General features: G+C 37.4%; 1 protein-coding gene and 1 pseudogene across 1 annotated transcript in view; both read right to left on the bottom strand.

Annotated features, from left to right (window-relative positions):
• Positions 1-9,751, bottom strand: part of Abhd10 (abhydrolase domain containing 10, depalmitoylase) — a 13,961-nt gene extending 4,210 nt beyond the window's left edge. Inside the window, exons 1-4 of the mRNA XM_010630143.3 lie at positions 9,574-9,751; positions 7,214-7,397; positions 2,054-2,165; positions 1,550-1,687 (exon numbers count right to left, since the gene is read on the bottom strand). Coding sequence (XP_010628445.1) covers positions 1,550-1,687; positions 2,054-2,165; positions 7,214-7,397; positions 9,574-9,706 — 567 coding nt within the window. The 5' untranslated portion in view covers positions 9,707-9,751. The remainder of the gene's footprint in view (positions 1-1,549; positions 1,688-2,053; positions 2,166-7,213; positions 7,398-9,573) is intronic.
• A 3,686-nt stretch (positions 9,752-13,437) lies between these two features.
• Positions 13,438-13,585, bottom strand: LOC117283300 (annotated as a pseudogene).
• Between the last annotated feature and the right edge of the window lie 221 nt (positions 13,586-13,806).

Below are 13,806 nucleotides of genomic sequence, written 5' to 3'. Positions count from 1 at the left end.
TTTTTTTTTTTTTTTTTTTTTTTTTTTTTGATACCAGGGATTGAACAGAGGACCTTGAACTTGTGAGGCAGGTGGCAGAATCACTGAGCTAAATCCCTGGCACATACTTCTTGAACCAGTGCTCTAGGGTGTTTTTTGTTTTGTTTTGCAGTACTGGCAACTGAACTCAGGGTCTCTGCACTGAGCTACATCCCCAACCTTTTCAAAAAAATGTGGAGACAAGGTCTCTCACTAAGTCTCCCATGTTAGACTCAAACTTGCATCTTTCAGCAACAGCCTTCCAAAATGCTGGGATTACAGGCATGCCTAGCTTTAGGTCGTCCATCTTTCTCTTTTTCTTTCTTTCTCTCTCTTTCTTTCTTTCTTTCCTTCCTTCCTTCCTTCCTTCCTTCCTTCCTTCCTTCCTTCCTTCCCTTCTTTCTTTCCTTTCTTTCTTTCGTCTGTCTCTCTCATCTCTCTCTCTCTTCTCCTTCCTTTTTTCTTTTTTCTTCTCTCCCTCCCTCTCTCTTTTTTTTTTGGTACAGGGGATTGAATTCAGGACCTTGCACTTGCAAGGCAGGTGGCAAAACCACTGAGATAAATCCCTGGCCCTCTTTCATTTCTACACTTCAGGCTGGCTATCAATTTAGTCCCAGAGGAAAAATTTTATTTATTTATTTATTTGGGTGGGTATTTAAGACAGGGTTTTGTTATGTAGTTCAGGATACCCTTGAACTCACTATATAGCTCAGGCTAGCCTCAAACTTGTGGTGAACCTCCTGCCTCAGCCTCCTGAATGCTAGGATTATAGGTGTGCACCACAAGCCATGTCTGGCTCATAGATGAAATTCAGATCCCTGGCTGGTGCTGCGGGAACCACAAAGAGAACTGAATTGATTGCAAAACAAACAAAATACATAAAAAATAGTTACCACTCATTATTTCCTCATCTTTGCAGACAAATGAAGTGCTTAAACACGTGTCCAATAACAGAGCATAATAAACTAATTATCTTTCCATTTATTTCACAAACTACATTTCTATCGGATTTGCTTCAGAGCATGCAAATGAAATGCACACTTTGTTCCTTAAAGGTACAAATCAGGAGGAGAAAAAGAATGCTGACTAAGCAATAAAGTCAGAAATGGCAAATTTTATCTCTAGTGTGCTAACACTGATTGACTGATAAGGTCTGCTGACACGATCTGAGCCTGCTTTCAGGCTAAAATGTTTCAGAATTTATGAGTCCAGTATAACATGGTCTTTAAGAACAAGCACTACTGCCCAGATGCCACAAAGTAAGAATGAGAGGTACAAAACGAGATCATGACATATGAACCAAATAAGCAGATGTGATTGAAAAAGAAATTGCAAGGTGTGATCACATTAAAATGGTTTAACTATTTAGCAGAACAATTTGAAAGGACTATGAAAAAAAGAAGTCTTACAAAAAGGCAGCGAAGTACAGTAAGTGCAAGGACAGATGAGGAGACATAAATGTTCAAAGACAGGGAAGGCAGAAGAACGACCGGAGGTGTACACAGAGCATGCTAGAGGGACCGTGACTTACCTCCACAGGAAGCTGACTGAACTGTGTCACTAGGGTGTCTGCAGCTGTAGCTACACCAACGAGAGCCACCACCCTTTCTGGTCGTGCAATTGCAGCGTGAAGAATAAGCCACCCCCCAAGGCTAGATCCAACCAGTATCTAAAAAGGACAACACAGATGGCTTTAAACAGGATTTTTCTTTCCTACAAAGATAGCAAGACAGTTCATAGAAATGTATGTACTTGGTATTTATATGGTGCAGTTCCCAGACTTCTAATATTTAGTACAGAATTCAATTAACATTTTGTAAAACTCTAGGTCTATAGTATAAATGATGAGAATAAAATTTATAACAAGTAAATTGCTACTTAAATTACAATATGAAAATGACAGAAAATTTTAAGACTGAAATTGTTTATCAAAGCTGTTAAACATTTAAAATATTAAACCAATTTTCCTATCTATATCTTACATGTCATAAGGTTAGAATTAATAATTATCATCATATATGACAAAAATAGTCACCTGTGGTCCTACAGCTATATCATCAATTACAGAAAGAACATCTTTTCTCCATTTCCCCACCGTGCATTCTTCTAAGTTACCCTCTGAATTTCCAACTCCTGAGTAATCAAACCTGGAAAGGGGAAAATATATATTTACACCTAAATATCATATATCTATGTATTTACTTCTTTGATTTTAAAGACATACTATAATGTTCTTTTGGTGGGGGGGTACCAGGGATCGAACTCTGGCCCTTGCAAGGCAGGAAGCGGAACCACTGGGCCAAATCCCCAGCCCTAATGTTCATTATTATAATGCCTAAAATATAGTAAAACATCAGTGTTCATTTCTGAAAATGTTATTGGCTTAGTCATCAGATATCTCTGCCACCCAATCAACTCTCCTCTCCAAGTCACTACTGTCTTCAGATTAATAGTTTCATTTCTATGTTGCACTGTCACTCTGTTCTCCACAGTAGTCTTAAGATCATTTTAAAACATGTACATCTTGTGTTAACCCTGCAAAGGCTTTTGATATAAAATCCAGAGTCCTTACCACACTCTGGCCCCTAACCTCCCTTCTCCCCGTCCTGTCTTTCCTACCCTCCCAACTGTATTCTCACTTTTCTCTTCAAGCTAAAGGAATATACCATTCACATCCTTGCCTTTCCAGCTTTTCCCTCTATGGGGACATTGCATCTCTGGATATCAGACTGGTCCCTCACTTCGTTCGTTGCTTTGGCTCAAATATTACATCGCCGGAAGTCTTCTCAAGCACTCAGTCAGCAAAACTGTGCTTCTTTCACCATTCTCCATTTCCTTCTTTTCTTCCTAGCACTCACTACTGCTTGACATGGTAAATATTTATGGCCTGCCTCTTGTCCTAGAAAGGAAACTCTTAATGCCTGTATCAGTACCTTGCAAGTGCTAAGTGCTGAATGAAGGGAGGGAAGGAGACCAGAATCGAGCTTATTATCATAAACGTGTCCAATTCTCCTTTTAACTTCCTAGGTATCCAGGTACAAATAGTGCTTCATTTGTGAATTCTACCTCTCCTTCAAAGTTGCAACTCCATAAATCATAAAGTACCATATGATGCCCACAGACTACCCTAAACCCTAGTCATACTGAATATTCCTAATTCTCAGAGAAGCCCTTTCAGAACTCTGAGCCTCTGCATGCTGCTTCCTCATCAAGAAATTCTTCCTTCCCCAATCAAACTCCTAGTTATCCTTTAAGTCATGTCACCTGCTTTGGTAAACTTTTCCAATTTAGCACCAGGCACTTTCTATTGTATGCACTGAACATTTTTCATATTTTTTGTTATAATAATTTTTGTTTTCTTTGTACTGGGGATCAAACTCGGGACCTTGAGCTTGCGAGGCAGGTGGCAGCACCACTGAGCTAAATCCCTGGCTGTCGACAAGTTTTAAGTATCTGTGTCCCTTTGATCAGACTGTGAGGTCGTTAAGGGCAGACTGCTTATCCAAATTTGCTTGCCTGCCTTGTATCATCATCACTCATTTGTTTTTCTTCTCATATTCATCCCTGTACTTGCATTTCGATAAGGCCCAGATCTTGGTGTGGGTCTTTTTGACCTTAAATGCAGATTATCAGTGTCTCAATGATTCTGTCTCCCAACAGATCCATTTATACCTGTTGCTTTTTTCTTGAAAATTATATTATGTCTTTACCTTCAATGTCTCCCTGTAAGGAAGAACATTAGTGCTTTGGCCTACTGTTTTCAGATTATTATATTCTGATGATCTCAGATTGATCTTTTATCACCTTATCAGAGGAAACTACTACATTAGCCAATTAATTTGTTGGTCACCTGGAACACCTTCTCTATTACCTTCTTCACTAAAATATTCTCTTTCAGAACCTAGTCCTGGAAGAAAGGCATCCTATTTAAGTTGAAAATATCTTTTCCTTATGAAACTTCCATAGAATCTGTTAATCATAGGCAATTTATTATATCCTGCTCTTTAAGATAGAGGGAGGAAAGAAGGCAGGGAGAGAAAGAGAAGGGAAAGCGAAAGGAAGAGAGAGAGTTCATTTCTGTGGAACCCTAAGATCATGGAAGGGAAAACAAATTTATTGTCTCTGCATTCTTCATAGTGGTTAGGCATGAAAGCTTCACACTGAGGGTAATTGTGTCACTAAATGAATACATTAAAAGATTAAAAAAATGCTTTATTCAAATATCAAGCTTTCACACTTGTTCTTGAAATCTAGTGAAAACTAATGAATTCCAGTATTTTTAGGTTCTATGAAAGGATATATGATAGACAGTATATATGTATTTCTTAAGAGATAGAGACTTAAAAGTGATATAGGAAAATAAAATTAAAATCATCTTTAGGTTTGAAGTGACATAATATTCAATCCTTGGGAAATTTGAAGATTTCTGCTGCAGTCTAAATCAGCTGTTCGCCCCGCGCCCCCATCCAGGGTACTAGAGGACAGACTAAGAAGAGGGAAGAAAGACACCACTGATTTCTCTCCTCCCCTCACTGTAAGCACATGGATATGGTTACAGATAGCATCACTTCCAACTACTTTCCAAATATACACTCGGTGAGTCCTTCATGAAGAAACTGCAGGCACCTCAGAGACACTGCAGTTCCACTCTAGACCACCACAGAAAAATTGAATATGGCAATAAAGAAAGTCACACAGGAAATTTTTGGTTTCCCAATACAAACAAAAGTTGGGTTTACACTACAGTGTGGTCTACTAAGTGTGTGACAATATTAAGTCCTACAAGAAGTACTACGTTGATTAACACACTCCCTTCAGTTTGAACCAGCATCAGCAGTACACAACTGACTGTCCCATTGGGAAGCTTGTGGTACAGGTGGCAGAAGGGGTGCAGCTACTCATGGGACAGTCCTACATGTATCGCTGGTGGGCAAGCTGTCCAATAGTGAGATGTACAGATTATGGTCCCGTTGTTAAAAATACTTTATTGCTAAAATATACTAAGCTGCATTTCAGTTGTAGGAAAAACGAAGCCTGCCATTTGGTCTTGTTTGATGCAGGATTGCCATAAACTTTCATTTTGTAAAAAATTCAGTGTCTGCAAAACACAGTAAAATAAAGTAAAACAAAGCATGCCTATATAAATATTTAGTCATGCTAAACAGTAACACTATTCTGTGCCAGCAGCCTTCATTCTCCAGGGACACAGTCCCAAATTAAAAATGCTATAGAAATAACCCTGAGAGTACCGGCCTTAAAAGCCCATGTCATATTCATGAACGCTGACTTAGTTTTATTTCAGACATGGCAATGGGACATTAATAAATCATTTTCATATGGCCACATGTACTATATTTAATTACCCATTTCATCATTCAAGGTCTAAATTTTATAGCAAAAATCATCACAAAAGTAAACTGGAAAATATGTAGACAGAAGATCATCTCTTATCATAAGCTAAAATGCAATCAATAGTTAATGGTGATTATATGGAAGCAAAGTTTGATAAGGGCAAATAAAAAGGAATTTGATCAAATAACTTTATAGCGAGGGGGGTATACTTTATAAAGCTATTACTTCTGTGCTCGCTTCAGCAGCACAGATACTAAAGATATTACTTATATGGTATCCAAAATATAGAACCCCTACATTATCTCTTTTTGTGGGAGGGGGGGTTGAGATAGGGGTCTCCCTATTTAGTCCAGGCTGGCCTAGAACTTGCAGGATTTTTCTTGCCTCAGCCTCCCAAGTGCTAAGATTACAGGCATGTGCCCCCACATTAAGTCTTACAGGGAGATAGGAATTGGTTGTAACTCAGTCTCAGCTGAAATTCAGTACCACTAACATGGTGACTTTTGCATTTAAAGCTCTAAATATGAAAATGAAATTAATCTGTTACTATAATAGGACTAAGACTAACTCCACTTAAGTGACATAAATTCTATTAATATATTGAACAGATAATATCTAAAAATTTATATATCTGTATTTTCTACAACTATTAAATGTTTAGTGAAACTTCTAAAAATTTAGGTGAGTACATTTTTATGCTGTTAATGCTAGAAAAAAATTCAAACTTTAGTTCAACTCTTTTTTTGGATGACAAAATGAGGTCCACTATTTATTAACTGACTTGTCAGGTCATAGTTACCGACAGAATTTGTTCTAGAACCTGTAATTCTTAAATCCCAAGCCAATGCTCTATTAAACCACCCTTTCAGGCAAATTTTACACCACAAAATCACTTTAAAAATAAACTGAGAAATTAGAAAATATATAAATAAAAGATAAAATCTCTTATAAGCTAAAATGAAATCAATAGTTAATTGTGATTAGATAGCAATGACCCTAAGTAAGTGATCATGATAGACAAACTAACAACAAAGTGAACAAATTATTTTACTGAAACAACTGTGTGAAAAATTAGAAATTATAAAATTAAGCTTTAAAGAACATCTATTCCTATTTATTTTCATATATAATCAGATTACAGGAGTAAAAGAAAAAAATAAGTAGAAATGTGAGTCACTATATTCACTTTACAATAGTTCTTTTTTGTTGGTGGTGGTGTTTTCAGACATGGTTTCACTATGTAGTCCATTATTCAGGCTGGGCTCAAATTCACTATATAGTTCAAGCTGGCCTTGAACTCATGGCAATTCTGCTTGCTTCAGCTGAGTGCTGGGATTACAGGTGTATACGACCTCGTCTAGCTGTAACACTTTTAAATACATATATTACTTTACAAATTTTGTGTGTGTGGTGCTAGATCAAATCTGGGGATCAGGCATGTTAAATGTACATTCTTACATGTCTACATATATATTTTAGATGGTGGTCAAATAGTTATATCAACAAAAAACTAATTAATTACGGAAGAGTTCAAGAAAGCCAACCAGTATATGTTTTTTGTCATATAGACTATTGTATCTTAAGAACTTGGTCACCACTAGTTTCCTTAAGATGTTCACTCCTGCCAGTATTGTCAGTATGGCACAAAGACATCTTGAAAAGGTCTTTTAATGGTTACTTCTACAATGACCCTATATCACAAAATTATAGAGAAGTTTATAGACCATTAAAATAAATGAATCTATTAAAGCACTGGCATTTGCTTCAACTGGTGACATAGAAGTAATTCTTCATTGCCATACTAAATGACAGCAATATGTTCTCTGAAATGTGTGGTTCCTACCTTATGTAGGCATGCCCTAGAGATTTACAAAATTCCTCAATCGCCAATGCTTTTGTACCATTCATGTTACAGAGGTAGCCAGGGATGAAGATAATTCCTGGATTTTTGCCTTTTATCCTCTTATAAGCCAGTTTTGGAAGGTCTGGTCGATTAAGGAAAGAGAATGATGTCTTTTGCCTGCAAGCTAAACAAAGTACACAGAACATATATTACAGTTTGAAACTAGTTTCTGGAAAATCATATATTTCAAACCTAACTCACTGGGTTAATGTTAAATACTATTTCCATTTCATAGGAAAAACAAAGTACATACATACTAAATTAACGTATCTCTGCACAAAGTCTTTAGTTTTAAAATTTTGTCAAGATTAGTAACTTTTCTGAGCAAAGTCCAATCTTCATTCTTTCAAAATACACAATGAAGCAGAAACTCCAAGGCAACAAAAGACAGTGATTCATCCAAAAAACATCCTCCTGTTGCTGCTATATCATCTGTCCTAAACAGTATCAATCAATATTAAGATTTAACTACACTAGTTTCAGCCTTCTCTTATTTGAGGAGTTTCACATCCTGTACTTTTGGGGAGATGGGTAGGGGAAAAAAAGGTTTAGGCAGCCTTTGGGAAACTGTTCCAACCCTCATCCTAATGCTTTTATTACTGACTCTCATTCTCCCACTTCACTCACGAAATCAAGGGCTGTGGTAACAAAGCATCATAATTTTGCTTCAGCTGAACTGAATTCAAGGAGCAATTCCTTTCTAAATAACCTTGAATAACATATAATAGTATCATTTTTTTTTCAGAAAAGATTTCTCTTCAGACTTTGCATTCTTTGTGTTTTATTTATTGGCTTTACTTTTGTGACTGGTACAGAACAATTCAAATGGTAAACTTTACAAGTTATTCCCCGTCATCGTTTTAATTTTTTTTCCTACTATAAAGTCAATATACTTGCTGTTTAAAAAAAAGTACAAAGTTCAGTATTTTTTTTTAAATCCCACTTCCTCCCCCCAAAGCCATTAGGTTTATATACTTCTTTACAGTGTTCTTCTGGACTAAGAAATCTTTTAAAAATATTACATGGTGTCTTCTTCCACTTCCTTGTGGTTAGTGAAAATTTCTGTATTTTCCCAGTGTGCTGTAAATGTTTTCCCCTACTCTGGATTTGTGAAGCTTATTTTTTAAAGCTTAACTGGAGGCTTTAAATCTACCCTTATTACACAACTGTTTCAGTCCTTCAATGTATAGAGAAATATGTTAAATTTAAAACTTTAGGTGAAAAATAGGGCTAGTGGGGCAAGTTACATTGGTCAGAATATTGTATCAGCAACAATGTTCATTTATAATTTCTTCAATTAAGCTCTCTAATAATCCTTTCTATCCTTTGCAAATATTGCCTTCTAACAGAAATTTCCCCTGAAAAAATTACAATTTATTTAATGTTGGTGAATTATTCAAGGACTATTCTAATATTATATTCATAAGTCATCTTTATGCCATAAGGATTAACTGTGCATAAATAATAAATATTTGCTAAATAGATGAAAGAATATGCTACTTAGTGAACTGACATACACACTTTTGGTTAACTGAATATACGTTAAACTGATTATATAAATTTAGTTCTGTTTTTTTTGTTTGTTTTTTGTTTTTTCCCACTAGAAACAAAGAGTCTCTGCAATGAGGTTAATTATCATGCCTGGCACCATGCACCTGACAACTGTGTGTCAAGGGTGTGAAAACAGAAAGGATATCATTAAAAGGTGCAAACACAATATACATATACACATATTATATTTGATACACAGACACACACACACACACACACACACACACACACAAACACATATACGGTCCTAAATTCTGGTTTCCTTGTAGAGTAGTGATTACGGAACTTTCACTGAGTGGGAGCATCAAGACAACGGGACTTAAAAAAGACATCAACACTTTTACAAAGAACATGTCTCATATTTTAAGTTTTCTTAAATCAAGAGAAGGCATGCCTAAGCATTTGAGAGTAACGACCTGTAAAGCCCCAGAAGCAACTAATAATCAATGCAATAAGGTCGCATCTTAATTTTTCCTAGTACTGGCTTTTCATGCAGAGAAGGCAAGCATGCAGAGGGCAGAAGGTCCTTAAACTGCAGAACATAAAGGGTTAGCAAGGATCGGGACTCCGAATGCCCCAGAGCCGCGGCAGAGCTCTCCTACAGCTTTCATTTCAACTGTACAAGTCAGCTAGAAGTGGATTGCTAAGAAAGGGGGTAAGCATTTTTTAATATAGCGCCCAAAACGCACGGTGCAGAACGGACCAAACGCCGATGTTTCAAAGGCATCCCGCTCCGTCCAGACACTAACCTGGGAGACACCGGGGCGTCCGCTGGGGATTCCCTGTTAGCAACACGCTGAGGCCGTGGTGGGGGCCTAAAAAGGCGGCTGCCCAGCCCCAGCTGCGACGAGAACCCCAGGCGGTAAGGAACGCGCCCGCCATCTTCCCAGCGGTCCCTGCGCTCGGGAACGCTCTGTACGCGCAGTTCCGAGGCTGCGCATGCGCTATCCTCGGGCAAACGAAATTTTGTTAACCTGAGACGCGGGGTTTTAAACTGGAGCAGACCGTGCAGTGCCAGTGTGTGCGTTCTTGTCCTTCCTGCCACTCTCTCGGTGCTGGCCGTTTTCCAGTTTGGTCTGTGACAGCAGGGCAGTGGCTTCAAGAGACTCCCTTCGCAGTTGGCTGCTGAGAACTCAGAGGAGCCATAGCCAGCGTTCCTCGATAGGAAACTATCCCATCCTCACGATCCCAGTTAGCGGAAACCGAACGTCAGGCTTGCTCCTTCTCAAGTCGGAGTGACTCCCCAACAGCTGGAACCTGTACCCGACCTTCCGAGACCAGACCTTCTTCTTGCTGTGCAATCCCTGCAGTGGAATCTTTCTCTGCTCCCTTGCCCGTGCCCCTTTTGGGGTTGATCAGCCTGGGGGTTAATTTGAACCCAGGGCCTTCACTCTGAGCTCCATCCCCGCTCTTTCGTAACGGGGTTTTACCGAGTGTCTAAATTGGCCAGGCTGGGGTGGGAATTGTGATTCTCTAGCCTCAACCTCGCCACAGTGCTGGGATTACAGGCGGGCACCACTACGCCTGGCTTCACTTGCTCCCTTTCAGTTAGTGTTTATTCTAGTTCTTTATGTGCCTAACTAGTAATTATTGTATTATCATGACCCTGGATCTTGCTGTATGCAATAATAAATTCCAGTAGATAAATAATATTAACGGAAGAATAAAGTTGAGATTACATTTTAGATTTTAAAAATTAATATTTGAAACCCCCAAATTATAAAGAAACATATTTGGTTGTATGTTAATTTAATCATTTTTAATGGCAAAAAGATGACAAGTCAAATAAGGTAGATTTTGCAGCATAGATATATTAATTCTATTTGGTCTTCATAAAAAATTCCAGTAAAATTGACCAATAGCCATGAATAGGCAGTTCATACAAATAAACTTCATACTTCATTAGTTAGAAAACGCCACTTTTTCTTCTATTATATTGGCAAAGATGTTGGAAACAGGATTGTTGGAAGCACAAATTGCTAACATCTTGTGTAATTCTCTGGCCACATTTATTGTAATTTAAATCCAAGGCTGGGGATTTAGCTCAGTGGTTCTGACGACTGCCTTGCAAGCACAAGGACCTGAGTTCGATTCCTGGTACCTAAATAAATAGAATAATTAATTAAATTTTTAAAAATACCCATTACTTTCAATGCCCTTTGACCTAATTCCTCCCCTGTGATTACCTTACGGAAAAATACAAATTCGGAATATGGATGTTATCTACCACATCACCATTTTTAGAGGCAAAGAAGAAAAATTTGAGCAGACAATACAAAAACTCATTGAGGAAATTATGATACAAGTATTTCTGGACTTCAATTCTGACATCCTAAGTAATTCTTGAAGCCCTCAAGCATCAACCAATAAGGTCTTACCTAGTATTTTTTTTTCCCCCAATAGTGGCAGTTGAGCCCAGGACCTTTACACTGAGCTATTTCTTCAGCCCTTTTTAATTTTTATAGACAAGGTCTTGCTAAAGTGCCCCAGCAGGACTAAATTAGTGATTCTTCTGCCTTAGTCTCTTGAATGCTGGGATCACAGGCAAGTGCCTTATCTGGTATTTTTCTGCTTAAAAGTACCTGTGGCTGGTGTAAAATTTTGAGTGAGACCATATTGCTTTTTTTTTTTTTTTTTTTTTTTTTTTTTTTTGAGGCAGGGTCTCACTACGTAGTTGAGACTGACCTGGAACTCACTATGTAGCCCAGGCTGGTGTCGAACTCAGTGATCCTCCTGCCTCAGCCTCCTGAGTACTGGGATTACAGGTGTGCACCACCGCTCCCAGCCTATCTAACTTGGCTATAAATTGTGGACCAGTAGTTGACATGAGTTAAAGGGGAAGGTTGGAATCCGTTGTCTGGAGTCCTGACAACCTGTCCTATTTGGACACAGTGAAGACTGAACAGATCTTTCTTGTGAGGTATAATGACTCTCCAGTAGGGTGTATATAAAAGGATTTGATTTAAGACATACTTCACAAGTTGTTGAACTATTTTGCCAGCAGACAATTATGCCTAGACTACAAAGGGATTGAATTACAAAGGTGATACCTAGTGAATGTCACCTCACCATCCCTTGGGTCTTAAACACTTTAGTCTTTGGAAAAGTGAAAATATTTTTAGTCATCTCTTTTCCTTCCCTTTATCTTTGGAGGTTTTCTTGCATTTTATGTGAAGTAAATGATCTGGCTACTTATCATTGTGGGGAAAAGCACTGTACACACACAAACACACACATGGCTAACCATGGATCATGTTCTTCATCTATTCTTATCAGTTGAACAAATGAGCAATAGTTGTGGCTTCTAGCAAGTGAATATGCTAATACCGACCAAAGTAAATGGATTTGTTTCCACTCTGCACAGACTTGTCAACATTGCCTCTGTTAACATGGACAGGGTAAAAGGACATACTATTGAGAGTGGTTTCTCTTTCAGAAATCTACTATCTTGGTGCAGGAAGACAAATAAGGGTCCCACAAAGGTCCTGATAGGCTCACTTCACATCTGCATGTTTCCCTGTCAGATAAAAGGATAAGTAAATCTAGTCTTCATAATCCCCAATATTGATTGTATTGGTGCAAAAGGACAAGATGTCAGGTATTTTTCAGGTTCCTGCATTTTTAAAGCAGTAAGCATGTGATCAGAGATACGTCTCATTACTCCAGTTTATAAGCTACACATTGTATTGTCAGAGAACAGCCTTTTTGTGAATTCTACAGTTGACTTCTGATTAGTCGATCTTCTATCATATTATGAAGTAACTTCCAAGTCAGAGAGTTTACTTTCACTGGTGAAATCAGGTCAACATTTTAATCCAAAGTCAATATATTTAACATACATATTTAAAAGGTTTACAACATGCAAGTTGATTAGGAGACTCATAATCCTACGGAGAAAATACAGTACAGAAAAATCTTTAATCAACAAAATTTTAGCTATTGCATTTCATTCTCTTAGATCGTTGAAGAATTTAGGGTGATCTCTGCAAAACCTCATTTTTAAAAAGATCTTTTACAATCACAATTTTTGTTCTTCATTGTTCAAGTAAGATACTGTGTCATCCAGTTGCAAATCTTATTGGCAACATGTATACATGTATACAAAGTATATTGCAAACCTAAAAGGAACTGTACCTGGTCAGGCCTAAGAAAATTTTAAAGACACTTCTAATCACTTAACCTTGTAGGTAACATCATTATTTTGTACTTCTAGTCATTTACCATGTTTTAGGAAAGAGTACATTCATACTTACAAACATACAAAACATAAAAAACTGTGAGATTTGAAAGTCCATTATAAAAAGAGACTTGCCTGAAGTCATTTCATTCACAAAAATTAATTTAACTCTAAAAACTAAAGTCTAATCATAAGGAAATACATAATAAAATATTATAGAGAATGTTAAGTTGAATTTTGCTTTTATATCACTTCCACAAATCGGGTATTTTAATTGTGTTCTCTGGTGAAAACAACTATGATTTCATAGCTATGTCATGTGAGGCATAACTGATAGATCGGTACACTCCATGACAAAGAGAAATGAGACAATCTAAAGGAAATCAGCTATTGCTTGCCTTCATTTTCAGCACTTAGAATGGAGAAATGTTGCATGAAAAAGCTCCTAACGTCAAACATTTTCTTTATTTAAAATTGCCCAATGTGACAAAATGTCTTTTGGCTGAGATGGCATTTTTCTAAAATACCGATTCTTTTTTCTTCTTTTACTACACTTGATCTTAGCCAAAAGGCCGAGAAGCGATTTTTTTTCTTCTTTTACAAAAAATGTTTTACTATATATGTACAGTAGCTTATCATGGTGACAACACTGCAAAGTTAATTTCCTGGGCACCTGGTGGCATCAAAATACTGTTTTAAAATATAAAGGAACACTACTACTTTCAACTACTACCGTTAAACAGAAGTCATGTCAAGTCTTTGGTTTTGGTGGAATACTTAAAAAGTATGGCAAAATTTCTAAAAT

Source organism: Fukomys damarensis, unplaced genomic scaffold, assembly GCF_012274545.1.
Source record: "Fukomys damarensis isolate Sample0158 unplaced genomic scaffold, DMR_v1.0_HiC HiC_scaffold_24, whole genome shotgun sequence".
Taxonomy (NCBI): Eukaryota; Metazoa; Chordata; class Mammalia; order Rodentia; family Bathyergidae; genus Fukomys; species Fukomys damarensis.
This window is presented reverse-complemented; position numbering and strand designations above follow the sequence as displayed.